The 17,595-nt window shown below is 50.9% G+C and overlaps 1 protein-coding gene across 1 annotated transcript; it reads right to left on the bottom strand.

Annotated features, from left to right (window-relative positions):
* Window positions 1-7,038, bottom strand: KRT83 (keratin 83). Its single transcript, XM_003831064.6, has 9 exons — window positions 6,655-7,038; window positions 4,859-5,067; window positions 3,612-3,672; window positions 3,383-3,478; window positions 2,561-2,725; window positions 2,170-2,295; window positions 1,593-1,813; window positions 1,012-1,043; window positions 1-518 (listed from the first exon to the last, which is right to left on the bottom strand). Exons 1-9 carry the CDS (start codon window positions 7,036-7,038, stop codon window positions 331-333), a joined length of 1,482 nt encoding a protein of 493 aa, XP_003831112.2. The 3' UTR covers window positions 1-330.
* Window positions 7,039-17,595: the final 10,557 nt, after the last annotated feature.

The following is a 17,595-nucleotide window of genomic DNA, read 5'->3' as shown; positions in this document are numbered from 1 at the left end:
GCAGGTCCCCAAGTTTATTGGAAAAGGGGAGACAAGAGGCCAGAGAGGCAGGGGGAACAGTCTCACAGTGCTTCTTCCAGGGAAGCAAGGCCCTTCTCCCCGGGAGGGGCTGAAGGCTGAGACAGGGGAAGGAATGGGTCTATTCCCCAGCCACAGGCCCCTTTCCAGTGGGATGAAAGGTGGGGAGGAGCCGCTGGTGGGAATGAGCCGATGGTGTATTCTCAGAACACAAGGGGAAAAGCCAGCGATGTGCTGCTGTTTTCAGCTGGTGGTGGGGCAGTGGCACGTCTGGCAGGCAGAAGGGGATCCCCTGGCTCTCTTTTGGGCCACTTAATACCTCCCCTGGCCGCAGGAGCCCCCTCCACAGGTGGTGTTCAGCTGGCCACAGGGCTTGCACAAACCAGTGCTCACCACCAGGTTCCCGTTGCAGGGGGCACTGCAGACACTGCCCGTCACCGGCCGGGAGCCAGACACGCAGAGGTCCCCGCACACAACCCCACCCCGGGAGCTGCTGACACCTGTGGGAACAAGGGCAGGGTCAAGAGACCCCTGCTGATGGCCATCCCATCCAGCCACCTTCCTTTGGTCTGTCTGATGTGTCGACCATCCAGGGAAGGATGCAAAGAGCCTCCAGTTCTATTCTGAAGGAGGGAACCCTAGCCTGGGAGCCAGCAGACTGGGGTTCTGGTCCTGGTTCTGCTTTGTGACTTTGGGAGTCCTTTCCTCTGTCTGGGCCTCAGCTTTCTCACCTATATAAGGTGAAGGTTATGAATGACATCTGAGGTCCCTTCTTGCAATGACATCTTATTATTTTTTCCCCTCCCCAACACATTCAGGCTGTGAGGTTCTTCCTGCGAGCTAACCTCAGTCTGTCTTGCTGCATGACCAACCTACCCTCTTTACTGGGGGAATTATTGGAAACACTCCTCCCAAAGTCTCTGCATATACTCATAGTCAAGAAGTCCTTTGTCCCCAGTCTACATTTTCCTTTTCAGGGCTCAAGATACTTACAGACATTCACAGCTTCAACACCTTCACACAGCCTGAGTGGGGAAAAAGTAAGGAAGGGGAAGATAAAAGAAGTCAGAATGAGGTCATCGAATTTCCGCTAGGTGCTGCAATGGGTCATCTCAGGGCTATTTCTGACCTACATTTATTCCCTTGTGCAGCTTAGAAAAAGTTGCCTTTCTGGCAGTTGAAGCAACGTCAGGTCACACTATTTAGCAAGTAGAGTATGGTTGGATTTCAATTCTTATTTGTCTCTCAGCTGTTATTTGCCTTTGTGCAGTGAACAACCTGAACAACCATATCTGTCAGGTCTAGATAGGCTCAACTTTCAGAAGGGGAAGGCCCTCTTGGGAAGACGAGGTCAGGGGTGGAGTTTGGCCAGCAACCCTGCCCTAGAATAGGTGATGTCCAAGAAACCAGGCAGGGTATGGATCTTGGAAGAGTTGAGAATGAGACAACTTGAAGATATGGATCTGGGATCCATAGAGGCAAGAATGTCACCTGGGGACTGAGACTGAGATAGGGAAAAATCAAAGGTGGGCAGGTCTAAGAAAGTGGAGTGCTTAGGGCTGGGTTGGACCCACCTCTGCTCCTCGCCCTCCAGCAGGCGCCTGTAGGTGGCGATCTCGATATCCAGGCCTAGCTTGGAGTTCATCACCTCCTGGTACTCCCTGATCAGGCAGGCCATGTCTTGCTTGGCCTTCTGCAGGGCGCCCTCCAGCTCGGCCAGCTTGCAGCGGGCATCACTGAGGGCCGCCTCACCCTGCTGCTCAGACTGGGCCACCGCAGCTTCCAGCTTGGAGTTCTGGGAGGTAGGGGGAATATGGAGAGGATAAAGTGAAGTTTAGTTTCTTGAAATCCCAGCCAGTCTCCAATAGGATCATTCAACTTCTATCTTAAAATATTATCTCTCCAATCAGCTTCCTAACCTTCCTTCCCTCCTCACTTACACTACACACACACACACACACACACACACCACACAGATACACACACACACCTTGGCCAAGACAATCAGAAATATTTCAGTAGATTTCTCATCTTACTCTGTCACCCATGAGACTGCACTGGGAAGACTTTTCCAGAATCTAACTCAAATCCCTCTGCTGAGGGCTAACCCCAGTCTCTTCCTACACTGAGGGGTGGGCCGGGCTCCGGTACCTGGCACTTGGCATTCTCCACCTCGGCTGTCAGCCTCTGGATCATGCGGTTCAGCTCGTTGATCTCCTCCTTGGTGCGGCGCAGGGTCTCCCCGTGCCTGATCACTGTGGCCTTCATCTCCTCACACTGCAGGAAGCAGAGATGTTCATGAGGCTCAGGATGAGACATCCCATTCATTCAGGACAGCTCAGATGATTGCACAGATTGTGCAGTGCTCGGCCTGTGCAACCACACGTGGCAGTCCTGCCCTGCCACCCCAACATGAGAGCTATTGGTTTTTCTCTTACCATCCTTAGGGATCAGAATCCCTAGACAAAGAAGCCTTTTCTACTAGATACCTCACATCCCTCTCACTGCCATGTCTAGCAGGCAGGTGTCCTGTGCTGCTCACCTTGCTGCGATACCAGGACTCGGCCTCAGCCCGGCTACGGGTGGCAATGTCATCATACTGTGCCTTGATCTCGGCAACAATGCAGTCCATGTTCAGGTCCCGGCTGTTGTCCAGCTTGACAACCACGGAGGTGTCTGAGATGTGGGATTGGAGAATGCGGATCTCCTGCAGGAGGTGGGGAAAGGAAGGACAACTCACTTATCTGGGCTTCTCCTGATTCCTGGATGCCTATCATCCTTTTGGCTCATCGGGAGCGAACCTCTCATGTTTGGAGAAACAAACCTGATGAAATCACATAACTTTCTGCACAAATAGGAAATCCCTTTAGAGGAAAACACAACCACTTCTCAACTGCTTGCTTTTGGAATTATTCAGGCCCATGTGCAGCCAGCATGGTCCAGATGCTTTCCAGGGGCTCAGACCCTGTATGGGGGGCCTCTTTCCATTCTCCTAGACCAACCCCATGTAGGAAGGCTGTTGCTGCCAGAGAAAGCCCTGGGCCAGAGCAATGGGTTCAATTCTGTTTGATGCTGTGTGGGGTCTATGCTGCAGTCCACTGGCTCAGGGGAAGGACGCGGGGCAGGTTCCCAAGGCACAGGTGTCTGGGGTGCTCACTCTCCTGCCCCTTACTAAATTTGTTCCTTTTTGGCTTTCCATCCGTTTGCCTCCCTGTTCCTTCCCTCTCCTTGCTCCCTGCCAACCCTCCAGCCGTGAGCCTGGGTTCATATGTCAGCAGGCCTGGTTCATGCCTGTGGGTGTCTGGGCAGAGGGTTGGGGATCCCATGGGGGAATCTGTGCCCACCATGGCTGAGAGCCCCTCACCTCCTCGTATAGCCGCCTCAGGAAGTCAATCTCCTGGATCAGGGCCTCCACGTTGGCCTCCAGGTCTGACTTGCGGAGGTAGGCGCAGTCCACATCCTGGGTGGGGTAGAAGGGGCTGTGAGGCCGGCTTTCCTCAGAGAGCTCTGAGGACCTGGCTGCCATGTGGCAGGACAAAGAGGATGGGTGGCGGGACTCAGGGCGGGCTCAGGGCCAGCTGGGCTTCACTCACCTTCTTTAGAGCCACAAACTCGTTCTCTGCTGTGGCTCGAAGTGCTACTTCTTCTTCATACCTGAGGTGAGCAGGGAGAAGAGGATCTTGTCTGAACAGCTCTTGATCTTGGCCATGAGCATATATGCAAAGGAGTCTCTTTCCTAGACCTCCCCCTGCTTGTCTCCTGCCCCCAAGTGAAATGGGTGGGGCTCTGCAGGAACCAGGCTGCTGGCCTGGGTACTACTGGGATGCACTGGAGAAACGAAGTGCCTACTCCCCTGTTTTTTTTTTGTTTTTGTTTTTGAGATGGAGTCTCGCTCTCTCGCCCAGGTTGGAGCACAGTGGCGCGGTCTCGGCTCACTGCAAGCTCCGCCTCCCAGGTTCATGCCATTCTCCCCTCTCAGCCTCCCGAGTAGCTGGGACTACAGGTGCCCACTACCACGCCTGGCTAATTCACTCCCCTGTTTTGGTGGAGGTTGGGAGAGCAGGATCTGGCAGCTGAGTGTGTGAATGTGTGTGGTTGGGGAGTGGGAGGTGCTGTTTTTCTCGCCTAGGTCTCCATCTTTTCTTCCTTCGAGCCCTCCCCTGCCCCCACTCAGCTGCAGGTGGTGGGATCCTCGCTCTGTCTCTCCCCTCCTGGCCTGAGCTGTGGGAGGCAGCTCAGAGACAGGGAGGGAGGGGTATGCTGGGCCTGGGGAGTCCATGGAGAGAATGTTACTGAAGGAAGCTGGCCACCCCTCAAAAGCAGATTCCTTCTGAGGATCCAGTGCGTATTCTTCATACCATATATCACACTTTGTAGCTGAAGGGCTAGATCTGTGACTCTGTCATGACTGCCTTCCAGCAGACTGCAGGCTCCACAAGAACCAGCACTGTGTGGTTTGCGTGGCCCTGTGTCACTATCACCAGCACAGCGTGCTGCATGTGGTAGGTGATCAGATAGTGTTAGCTGAGTGAGAGAGCAAACTTAGGAAGACACATGTTTAGGACTTTGAGATCTGGTCTCAAAGGGACCCAGGAATACAAGTTTTTGTGAAAAATGGATGGAGAAAGGGAGAGAGCATTGTTTCCCTGATCTGCTGGTGGAAAGACAAGCTGAGCCTCCATCCCCCACACCCAAGGGACCCCTGTGTCTCAAGCAGGGGGTACAGGTTCTTCTCCACTCTCAGGCAGAGATGCCAGCTGCAGACTGGATACTCCTCCGGGCTCAGGGAGCTGCCACCATGCTATTTCCTGTGCCCAGAACCCCTCCTGCCCACACTCACTTCTTCTTGTAGCCCTCCAGCACCTCCTGCACGTGGTTGAGCTCTGAGGCCAGCCTCCCACTGTCAGCCTCCACGCACTCGGCCTCCCGCCGCAGAGTCTCGATGTAGCCAGCAAACAGGGGCTCCAGGTTACTCTGGCAGCACTCGCGGTTTTGGTAGAACTGCAGCTTTGTCTCCAGCAGCTTGTTCTGCTGCTCCAGGAAGCGCACCTGCCACCCAGAGGCAGAGCCTAAGAACCTCTTCTTGCAGCATCAGAGGACAAGAGGGGTTCCCAGCACGAGGGCCTGAAAGCCCCCAACTCTCTGACCCAGAGTCTTCCCTGGAAGGCGTTATGTCATCTCTCTCAAAAATGCCACCAGGGCTTAACCAGTTCACCACCTGGAAGTTCTTCCTGGGAGTTAATCTCTTCTAAGTCAGTTTACCTGGTGTCATGGAAAATGCTTGAAGAGTCCAGATTCTGCTGCCACTTGTTAACAATGTGCCCTTGGATAAAGCACTCACCTCCTCTGTAGAGTGGCGAGGTTAAAGCTCACCTTACTATGAGGATTAAAAGAACCCTTTAACAGAAAGGCACCCCACACTGAACAGCTACTGCTGTTCAATCACACCAAGCCAGGTGGACCTTTTTAGAAAGGCAAACTGTAAAAGTTGAAAAATAAAGCATGTGCCAATTATTCAAACCCTACAACAACAATGCAATTAGAATAATAGTCACCTGCAATATGAGAGTAGGAATGTCCTGTGCTCCAACCCCCTCATTTTACTGATGAGGCCAAGGAGGTTCCCTGACTGCCTGAGAGCTCACAGTGGCAGAGAAGAGCTCAAACTCCGATCTTCTGCTCTGCAGGGGGTGTCTTCTCTCACTTTGACAATTATAGGAACATCCCTCTCCCAGCGATGAGGTTGGCCCACTACTCCACTCAGCTTCTTTTGTCTAATAACTTGGCCACACCCTTGGTAGGTCCTATCTTATGCTATCCTTGGTCTCTCATGCTATTAGAAATTCCACATTTTTTTTTTCCCGATCCTTTCTGGTGGGCATCTCTCTAGTGTGACTCCTCTCTTGAGGTTTTGGCTCTGGAGGGCTCTTTCCAACCCCAGAACATGTTCCTAGTCAGAGCCTTTTCTCCCAGTCTCTCACATCACTGCCACATGGTGGTTGCCTGGATTCAGTGGAGAAGGTGGCTGCAGACTCGAGTTGGACACTGACTACACAGATGGTTTCAACCAAACCCAGACTGTGCACTGCCTGCCTCCCCATAAAGCCTGTGAGGATGGGGACCATGACTCTTGCTCACCCCTGGATCCTGAGCCCCAGGAGCAGTGGCTTGGACAAAATACTCTAGACCCTGCTCAGTGGCCAAATCACTGTGTGGTATAGAAAGAGTTCTGTGCCATCCACGAGACCCACTTCCAGACAGTTTTCCAGCACCACACTTACTAGCCCTGCCTTGATGGAGACAGCATCTCCTTGGCATTTAAGCAGTTATTTGGCTTCAAATGCCCTGAGCGCCCACACAGTGGTCCTTTGCTCACTAGGTGATATTATCACTCAGTGTGGAAGGCTCTGCCCCTCGTTCTGCTTTTGTGTTTTCAGTTAATCTCCCCCATCAGTCTGGTAGCTCCCGGTCCCATTTTTGTCTTTCTGTCTGTGTCCTAGAAGTATGACTACCTTTCCCTTTGGCCTGGGAACTTCTGTGGGCAAGTTCTTGCCTTTGACTTCCCTGTCAGTGCCCAGCCTGAGTTCTGAACATGAGTAGGGGTTCAGGAAAGGTGTGATCCAGGACGACACCCACCTTGTCGATGAAGGCTGCGAATCTGCTGTTGAGGGACTTGATCTGCTCCTTCTCCTCCTGCTTCACGCACTGGGCGTTGGGGTCGATCTCCAGGTTGAGGGGCGTGAGGAGGCTCTCGTTGACCGACACGGTGGTGATGCATGGGGGGCTGGGTCCGCACACGCCCCCGGAGCGGTAGCCGAAGCTGCGTCCGCAGGAGCCGGCCCGGAAGCCCCCGCACACGCTGTGGCTGCCGAAGCCCCCGGTGAGGCCGCGGTAGCAGGAGATGCCGCGGTAGGGGGCGGCGGTGATGCAGCAGCGGCTTGGCCGGGGCCCGCAGGCAGAGACACAGCTGAAGTTTCCAGGGCGGAACCCACAGCCTATGGAGTTGAAGCCACAGGTCATGATGGAGGTTAGGAGGTGTCTGAACAGTGAAGTAGATGGCAGAGGATGGAACCAAGGGCCTGTGCTCCCTGGCTGATGGCAGGCCCTTTTATGTGCCAGGGGCAGCTGGTGTTAAAAGAGGGAGCGAAGAGAAAATAGCTGAATTTTATTGGCTTGGCATCACCCTGGCCTCTTAAGCTAGAACCCTGCTTGCCTCTTCAGTGTGGCTGCATCAACAATCCCCGGCCACGGGCCCTGTTTCATCTTCAAAGCCCTTTATAAGCTTCCTCCTTGCTCCTGCCCCTCCCACTGGCACTGCTGTGGAGAGGGGAGAGGGGTTCCTGAAAGCATTAGTTGCATTCTGCGGTCCAAGCGAGGGGAATGGGTGCAGTGACCTGGGGTGAAGCCTGCTCTCTGAACCCTGTTCTGAAAGGGGCAGAGCTAGGCTATGGGCCCTGGACCCATGACCAAGCCCTGGGGTGGAGTGGCTGGCCTGTCCCAAGGAGGGGCTGCCTCCGAGACAACCTCTTGCTGTAGGCTTTCCTGTCTTTATCTCAAAGGCAGGTTCCTTTCCTCATTGTCAAGACTGGCCGCTCCTATCCTATTCCTGCTCAGAGCCTGGTCAAGGATGGGAGTGGGGGTAGAGATTTGGGGTGGGAGGAGGGCATGTTCTTTGCACTTTGGGTATTCCTAGTGCAGGGACACCATCTGGGACATGGAAGAAACTGATTCAGAGAGTTCAGGACAGTGCCAGGGCTATGCTTCAGAGTTCCAGGCGTCATTGCTGATGGGATCAGGAGCAGGGAGTGTGGAATACCTCAGAGCTCCAGGGACTCATGGAGGAGAGTGGGGACCTGGGCTTGAGGAGGATTGGGGTGGGGTAGTACAGGATTGAGAGATGACCAGAAAAGAGTCTGGCTCTGATTTGCAGACTAGACTATGTGTATTCATTTATTCGTTTATTCAGGAAATACTTATTTGGTGCCCACCAACTATGCACTAGCCACTGTGCTAGGTTCTGGAAATCCTACAGAGACCTGGGGTGCTTGGAGGTAGCATGCATGTGGGGGAGCCAACATTTGGCTAGGGGGAAAGATGAGAAGCCACAGATGGGGGGAAGGCCCTCACAATGTCCAGGCTGATTGGTGTTCTTCAGGTTCCCAGCAGGGAAGCTCAGTGATGGGGTCTTGGGGTGTATGTACTCACCAGGAAGGAGGGAAGGTGTGGGAGGTGAGGGACATCAGCAGGGTCCTTAAATGAGATCACTCTCTCACCTCAGAGAACACACTGGGTGAGAGAAGGGTGCTAGCTCATGTGGCTGTTCCTAAAGCCAAGCTCTCTTACTTTGGGCCCTTGTTCCTTTGGGTTAGGACAGGCAATGGCTTTGATGGATGGACAGTCGGACCGAGCCAGGAGGTTTGCCTTAACCCGAGGACCTGAGCCCATCAACCCTTCCAAACACACATCTCTGGACTGCTTTCGTCAGGAGAGGATGAGGAGGACTCCACTGATGGACCTGTGTCCTGACCCAGCCACAACCCAACACTGACCCACTCTGGGCTAATAGTAACCCTCCTGTGACTCTCATCTTTTGCCCTTCCCACTCCCGCTCAGGATGAGTGGGCCAGTTATATCCCAGAGTGGGGATCTGGGGATGATGGAAGAGGGGCCCATCTTCTGTGGGCCTGAGGGAGGGCAGGCGATGGTGCTGTTGAAATCTCTTAGGGAGCTGGACATCTGCCATGGATCCAAAAAAAGGACTCTCCTAGCCTCTCTTCTTGGGTCCTGTGGACAGGCTTCCAGAGTCTTGTGTCTGGGGCGGGAACTCTGGGGGTGTGGGCTGTGTGATAGGGGATCCTGGTGTGAAAGACACACCAGGGAGGCACAGCCTGAGGGTACCTGGGGGGCCTGGGGGTGGCTGACTGCAGCTGAGTGGCTAGTGGGATTTTGGGAGCATCTTTGAGGGAGGCTGGGCTGGCCGGTGCTGTCATGTTCAGTCTTGGTTGGGTCAAACATCTGCTAGACAGCCAAGAAAGACCAGGCTCTTCACCCACCCACACTGGAACCAGTAAGCACCTGGAATGCTCTCCACACATATCCAATGATTATGGGGGATCTGTTTCTTGGTGAAATGCTGAGGACTGCAGGGCAGTGAACCCTCTATGAAGCATTTCTCCATCACCATGCTGGAAACTGCGCTGCTGTCTTCTGACCTGGCTCATCTGTCTCAATCCAGCAGGCTTGGATCGTGTTGGACCCCTCCACCGAGGGGCTCTGTGTAGACACATGACCTCCTTGGGATGGGGGAGCCATGACCATGCCCACCCCTGCCCTGATTGGCTCTGAAGATAGCATGGACCCTGGAGATAAAAAGACACAATTCGAAGCCCAACTATATCTCTTACTAGCTTTGTGCCATGGCACAGGCGTTTTCCCCCAGGGTCCTTACTTGTGAAATATAAATGGTAATCCACAGCTTGCTGGAGGTTGGGAGGACCGAGCGAGTGCCTGGTGGAGGGAAGTGCCACCCCCACCTCACTTTGTGCTAGCAGGGTGACTGGGTCTTGGTTGCAGGCACCTGGCAGGGCCTTGCAAAGGGACAGTGTACACGGCTAGTGAGATGCAGAGTACCATTCCTGGGTAAGCAGAAAGCAGTTTTACAAGGCACTCATTGCTGCCTCAGAAAGCCTTAATTAGAGCATCTATTTGTAAATGGCTCAGAACAAAGAGAACTGCAGACCAGGAGTCCCTTGAAAACAGACTTAGACAGGAAGCTGACAAAGAGACAGCAGCACCCAAATCCCCAGGCTGCCTCTTCCCTCCTGGGCTCCAGGCTGTGATTGGTTCCCGCCCTAACCATGGGCCCATAAAGGGTCCAGCAGAGCCACAGGCTGTTTCAGTCACCAGGGCCTGGACTCTGTGCCTGCCCTTCACACCTGGTCTGGGTTGGCTTGGAGGAATGACCGCTTGCCCTGTTGATCTGGTCCTCAGATTCCCACCTGTCCCTCTTGGGGTGCAACCCCCTGGCCTTATTCCTGTGTGCTTTTCTGGTGTCTACCTGCCTGTCTGCTGGGTTTCTGACACTCTGATGCTCTGACTTTTGTCACTTCTTTCTTGCCTTAATATCCATGTTCCTTCACATTTTTTGTGCCTTCTTAATGGATTTTTGATAAACAACTCTGAAATGAACATTAGTAAACACATCTTTGGGCACCTGTCTAGTAATTTCCTTAAAACAAATTCCTGGAGGTGAAATCGTTGAGTAAAAGGGGACTGTTCTGGTCTTCTCCAGGTGTGCCTGGCCACAGGTCTGTTGCTCACCTGGCTGTGGCAGTGACATTTCCATGGGAAGCCTGCTGCAGTGAAGTCGTTAGATCTGGGAGTCCTGGAAATATGGCTGCAGCTCTCATTTCGGTCACTGTGTGTGTGTGATGCTTTAGCTAATCTCTGTAAACCTTGTGTCTTCATCTGAAAAATGAGAATTCTAATACTGGCCTTTTTGGCCTTTGCGAAGATGAGCTGGGGTGGTGCATGTGAAGCCCGTGGAAGGCACGCAATCCAGGAGGGCAGAAGGTGCATGCGGCTTCCTGCTCCAGGCAGGAAGAATTCTTTGATGCCTCCAGTTTTGCCTTCTGGCCTTGAACTCACAACACACCTCCAGAGCTGATAAGATGTGGCACCTTCACATACTCACTACTATTTACTATGCAAGTTCTCTGTACTGAAGAGGAGGGAGAGAGATTTAATACACAGCCCCTGTCCTCAAGGATCCAACAGTGTAGTTGGGCAGATTTGTAAGTATGCACAATTTGTATTCTGGATGAAGCAGTTCTTCAAGACTCCTCTTCCTCAGAGTGGGAGCTTGCTTTGGGCTGGAGCAGTCAGAGGCTTTGTAGGAAAAGTCAGACTTGAGCTGGGATTTGAAGGATAGAGGGGTTTGGAAAGGTCAGAAGGGTGGAGGCAATGCCAGGCAATGAATGGAAGAAGAGCACAGACGTGTTCACAGGGCGGTGGATACCGTGGTTGAAGCTTAGAGGATGTCACACCTAAAGGATGAACTTGAGGCACATGCCAATGAAGACTGAGAGCAAGACAAAGGTGTCCATTCTCAAGACCATGCTGTAAAATACTAGAATTCCTGGCCAAGAAAAGAAATGTCTGTAAGAATTGGAAGAGAAGAGATAGAACTGCCATTATTTTCAGACAATGGGATCAGCTGTGTAGAAAACCCAACACAGTCAACTGATACAGGGTAGAAGTAACAGGAAAAGTTGAGCAGTGCTGCTAGTTACAAAGTCAACTTACAAAAATCAAAAGTGCTTTTCTTTATCAGTGACAGCTAATCAGAAAATATATGGAAAATATGGCTGGGCACAATGGCTCTTGCCTGTAATCCCAGCATGTTGGGAGGCCAAGGCGTGCAGATCACTTGAGGTCAGGAGTTCGAGACCAGACTGGCCAACATGGTGAAACGCTGCCTCTACTAAAAATACAAAAAAATTAGCCAGGCACGTTTGTAGTTCCAGCAACTCAGGAGGCTGAGGCGGGAGAATCGCTTGAACCTGGGAGGCGGAGGTTGCAGTGAGCTGAGATCGCGCCATTGCACTCCAGCCTGGGCGACAAGATCTCAAACAAGATGTCATTCCTAAGACATATTAAAAACAATAAAGTATTATATAACTTTATAAAGTATGCACAAGATGTCTATGGAGAACAATATAAAACTCTATAATGAAAATAAAAAACAAGAAAATCTGATTAAATGGAATTATGCTATATTCAGGAATACTTTGACCTAGCATTCTAAAGTTATAAATTGCCCCTAAATTAGTTGGCAAATTCAATGCAAACCCAACAAAAATTCCAGCCGGATTTATTTTGAGGAACTTGATAAAATTAATTTTTTTCTGAAAGAGTAAAGTTTATTTATAGCAAAGCCAGTTATGAAAAAGGAAAGGAAAGTCTGAGGACTCGAGATAAAATAGTAATAATAAAGTGTGCGGCAATACGTAGATAGACTAATGGAGCAGCACAGACACTCACAACAGGCCCCTTCCCATCAGTAAAGCTTGGTATTTAATGAGGGTTGCAACAAGCAAAGGGCCATTTATTCAGTTGGTGAGATTTGTAAAAAATAGACACACCCTATGGAAAGCATAGAGCTGGAATTTAGTTCATACCATGTCCCATGGGAAGCCTCGGATGAATTAAAGGCCAGGACAGATAAAGCTAAAAGGCAAGCAGAAGGCCATGTAGGAGAATGTCCTTACTTATGGGTGGGGAAAGATTTCTTAAGCAAACCTTGAAAATAAAGACCAGGTAAAAAATGGATCGACATGACCACATTAAAATGAAAAATTCCAGTTTAGCAAAAGACTACACAGAAAAAAAATAGTTGGTAGTTGATAGCCTGGGAAAAGTTATATATATATGTATATATATATATACATATATATACGTGTATATATATATATATATTCCTTATACACGTGTGTGTGTGTGTGTGTGTATAAGAAACGTCTATATATATAAGGAACGCCTGCAAATCCACAAGTAAAAGAAAGGAAATCCAGTAGAAAGCTAGTCAGGGATCTGAATAGACAGTTCATCAAAGGGAAAGCCCAAATGGCTAATAGGAATATGAAGAAATGACGACTGCCCCCAGTCCTTAGAAAGATGCAGATCAGGCCACAAGTTATGTTTGTACCATCAGAATGGCAAGGATCAGAAAGGTGGATGTGGAGGGGTGGGAGGATGAGAACCCTCGGGCACTGTGGTTGGGAGCGTGGGGTGGTGTAGACATTCTGGAAAGCATCGTAGAGTTGTTCAGTGAATTCAGGCATGTGTAAATGTGTAAATGACCCAGCACTCGCACTCCTGAGAGAAATCCAACCCCACATATGAAAGCAGTCCTTATGCAAAGAACAGGTTATTCATTGTGGCATTATGTGTAGCAGAAGGAAGTTGGAGGCACCCTAGAAGATGAGTTAGAGAGCTTTGCTGGGGCCAGCCTGAAAATCAGGCCCAGGAGCCTTCAGATGTCTTCTGCTGAGCCTTTGGTGCCTGGGGAGATGCATCTTGAAAGTGGAGCTTTTGGGAACTAAAGGTGCGAAGGCATATAATGGGCTGGAGGAGAGGAGACTGGCTCATAAGATCTGTTTAGAAAGTTAATGTCTGGGGTGGAGGCGGTGGGTTGCCCACGGAGGGGTACACGGCCGAGTGCTGAGCACATGTAGAGAAGCCCCTGGGAAAGTGAAAAAATCCAGGCAGGGAAGAGCCACGAAAGGCACACTCCACGCTGATCAACGTAGGAGGGCTTCTTGTAGGAAAAGGGCTCTCCTAGATGGCAGCACTGGGTACCTCCTGATGCCAGGCTAGGGTGCCCTCTGGTGGGAACAGTGTGGCAATCCTGGCAGTCCAGGACATCTTTTCTAAGGCACCTTCTGCAGCACAGCTATGACTCATACAGCTTCTCTGAGCCACAGAACTCAGGGTTTTGTTCTATGAAATGGATGCATGCCATGCAGATGTGATGAAGCTGGGTGAGCTCCAGCTCCGGGGTAATGACAAGCATTTCTGGGCCAAGGTTTTCTTCCTGTTTGTCTCTGACATTCCTCCCACAAGCCTTCTGAATGATTGGAGGGAGTAGCCCTGGAGGGCGTCGTGTCCCACCCCACCCTCCGTGCTGTACCACTCCTGCTGGATCCCTCCAGGAACAGGGAGGCTCTAGCCAGGCTGGGCAACCTGAAGTGGGCCTTATGTTGAACCCGAAGCCAAGCCCTGTGCTTGAGCTTGTTGGTCACCCTCCGCCTGTCTGGTTATGCCCCACACATTAACCCGGTCCCCCAACAGCCTTGCTCAGCACCTCCCGAGTCCTCTCCACCCTGCACCCCACCCACTCCCATGAGACGCACACCCATCCTGCTCTCCTCAGGAGCACTCACAGTGCAGGATTTCAGGGACCTGGGTGCACAGAGCACCCCTCTGGGTGCTATCTGGGCCAGCAGTGTCCTCTGGAAGCAGTGAGAGGCTGGGGCTAGCCACTGTTCCCCTCATGGGTCTGAGCAGCAGGGGAAGGGTGGCCACTGCTCCAGACGCTGTGAGTCTCTGGGTGCTGCCTGAGGGTGCAGGAGCTCCTTAGAACAGACACAATGAGCTCTCCCTGCTCGGACTGCAGTCCCCAAGTAAGACGAATTTGGTTGTTAAAACTATAAATTTGAGGACTTAGTAACTGCTGTAGTAAAGTGGAACAGACTTACCTGGATTCCATAATTTGCAATCACTGTTGAGTATTGGCATCATTCCAGAAATTAAGACAATTGAAATTCATTGTGAGATTTCAGTTTTAGCTCCATTTAAACCTCTTCTGTCTCCCCCCGCCACTAGGCCACCTCCCCACATGCCCAAACTAACATATTTATGGCTCTCATGGCCTGGTGGGATGGGGGTCTTTTCATCACACACTTCTACCTTCCTTCTCTTTTGAGATTTGCAGCATGTATTGAGTCAGGGGAGGGACTGTCAGGCAGGGCTCCCTGCCTAGGTGATAGCTTGTTAGGCCAGCAGGCTCCGTGGCTGCCTCTAAATTTATGTGGTGGCCCACAAGCCTGTTGTTGGAGGGTTGATTTCACAAGGTCCCCTACCCTGGTGCTGCCTTGCAACATATGGCCACATCTTGCCCTCCATGCTGCTGGATGGCTCTTCCTCTGAGACCATCTTTTGGGCCTATGGCTATGAGGGGTGGTGACCATGTGTGTGCAGCTGTCTTAGAAGAGGAGGGATGCTGACAACCTCTTGTGCTCAGCTTTAGGCCTTGGCTGCAAATCAGGGAACACAGGAAAAATGCATCTGCTCTCCCCTTCCTCACACAATACCACAGCAAATATCCTAGTTTATTGTACATAGCCATCCATAGAATTTTAGGGCTACTTCTTCACCCTAGAAATCAGAAGAGCCTGTGTCTCCCTTCCCCATCAGATGCAGGAGACTCTAAGCTGCTCTCTCAGACACCCCCTTTCTTCAGCCTGGTCATGTACACTCTCTTCTCAGAACTCTGCATCCCAGAAACACTGCTTCTGTCTCCATGCTGCCTCAGGTGTAGCTGCACCCTCCCGCTTCTTGTCCTGGGTCAAAGCTCTTATTCTGCCCTGGGCTCTCTGTCCTCTCCCCCAGCTATCAGTCTCACTTAGTTTGGAAGCATCTTAGAAGCAGGGTTCTAATTCACAGACAGGGACCTTCTACTGATCTAGAATTATGAGAGAAAGAGGAGTTACTTTATAAGGTACTAAATACATGAAGTTTCACTCAAAACTCTTCTGTGGGGACAAACATATTTCTAAAGTGAATTACTGGCTTTCAGGCTGCATTAAGTGCATTGGATATAACATGAAGTTTACTTGGAGGCTCAGGGTCACAGAGACCACGGTGCAGCCCCCATGGGCTCTCAGGGACCATCCTGTGCAAGCTTCTGCTTTTATGACCTGGGAATGACACTCTGTTCTTGCTATGTTGCTGCCTCATTTTTGCATCAGCCAGTAGGATAGCGACTGTGGTACAGCGCTTCACTGATTATGACGTTTTGCATCTGGCCTGCACAATGACCCTGAGTTTGTCCTGCAAACCAGAGATAGTGAGATGTGTAGAATAATTTGTAGCCATGCTAAATTAGGACCCCATAGTCTGTGCTATTTTTAAGTTCACATTGGCTTGAGATGCCTGTGAGACCCTAAGGTGGAGATAACAGTAGAAGTTACCATTTATTGAGCATGCAGTATAGTATATGTTACTCACTGTGCTAAATACATTGCACAATTATCTCATTTAATCCTCTCAACCAGCTCAGGAGGAGCTGTGGTCAATCTTGATGCTTTTAATTGACTTATACTGTATACAGGGAGGGCCTGACATTGGGTGTACTGCCCAGAGAAGGGCATTTGGCTTGTGTTTGCCATTCTGTTGTCTTACCTGCTTATTCCTGACACAAAACTGTACCTTGGATGGTGATACAGTTTGGCTGTGTCTCCACCCAAATCTCATCTTGGATTGCAGTTCCCATAATCCCTACATGTTGTGGGAGGAAGCCGGTGGGAGGAAATTGGATCATGGGGGCAGTTTCCCCCATGCTGTTTTTGTGATAATGAGTGAGTTCTCATGAGATGTGATGGTTTTATAAGAGTCTGGCATTTCCCTTGCTTGCACTCATTCTCTTTGCTGCCGCCTTGTGAAGAGGTGCCTTCTGCCGTGATTGTAAGTTTCCTGTAGCCTCCCCAGCCATGTGGAACTGTGAGTCAACTAAACCCCTTTTCTTTGTAAATTACCCAGTGTCGGGTATTTCTTCACAGCAGCGTGAGAATGGACTGATACAGATGGCAAGACGGCTTTAAGTTCAACCTCCAGGGAAGCAGAGTTCACTTAATAGCAAGCTCTTAGTTGAAAGGCATTCAGCAGAGGTGTTCCAAACGCCAACCATCGTCCTTGTTGTGGTGGGATGTGTTGAGTGCTTGTCATTAAATGGGGAATAGCGGCAACTGAGGACTCCCCTCTGCCCAGGTGCTGTGCTGTCACATCCAGCTTCCTCTGGACTGTCAGCCAGAGTGATGTGGGGTTTAGGAGACTGGACTTGGGCAAGCTGGCTCTTGTACTGACCTGCTGGTGACCAACCCATTTAGCTGTGCCTTAGTGACCTCCGGAGTGAGAATACTACATCTTCTGGAGACTGTCATTAGCCTGGCCACCAGATAGTTATAGGTCTCCCCATTTCCAGGCACATGGCAGGATTGCCTTTCCCTGCCCTTTGGTGTGACTGGCTCCAGCCATGAAGTGTGAGCAAAAGTGATAAATAGACTAGCTTGTCCTAGGCTATTCCAGTCCTGATGCTGCACTGTCAGTGTGTGATCCCCAGACCTCTCTGTCCCTCTGCCACAGCAACTGGAAAAATTCCAGGGAGTGGTTGCTCCATCATGGCTGTTCCAGTGACCTGGAGTAAGTTTATTAAGAAGCAAAGCCCTTAGGCCACAATGGTGGATTTGGAGGATAAGTTAGAAGCAAAGCAATGTTGTTTTAAGCCACTGAGATTTTGGGGCTGTTTGTTGCCACTAAATAGCCTAGCTCATCCTAGCTGACACCCTCCCACACTGGGTTTGGGGAAGATTAAACAAACTGATGCCTGGAAAGCACTGAGCACATTCTGCCCATCACACATACTTGATACAAATTAGTGTTTTCTGTGCTTCTCCATCTAATGTCCCATGGGCATTTCAACCTCAGCATACCCAAAACTGAGCTCGGACACACATCCACAAATACCATGCCTGCACTTCCTCCTGCTCTCCATGCAGTGAGATTGTACCACCTCCCAGTCTCTCTCACAAGCTGCCAACCTGAGAACCATCATCTGGACCACTCCTTTTCTCTCCCCTGACATCCAATAAATTGATGGGCCTTCTAGATACCTTGTGGTTCTTTCCATTTCCTCCAACACTGTCTTAGCTCAGGCCTATGTAATTTTTCATTTCATTTCATGTGTTGGCTTGCTAGCTGGGTTTCCTGCTTAATTTATTATGCTCCACAATCTGTTCT

This window comes from Pan paniscus, chromosome 10 (assembly GCF_029289425.2).
Source record: "Pan paniscus chromosome 10, NHGRI_mPanPan1-v2.0_pri, whole genome shotgun sequence".
Taxonomy (NCBI): Eukaryota; Metazoa; Chordata; class Mammalia; order Primates; family Hominidae; genus Pan; species Pan paniscus.
Note: the sequence above shows the minus strand (reverse complement) of the source record. Positions and strands in the feature narration are given on the sequence as shown.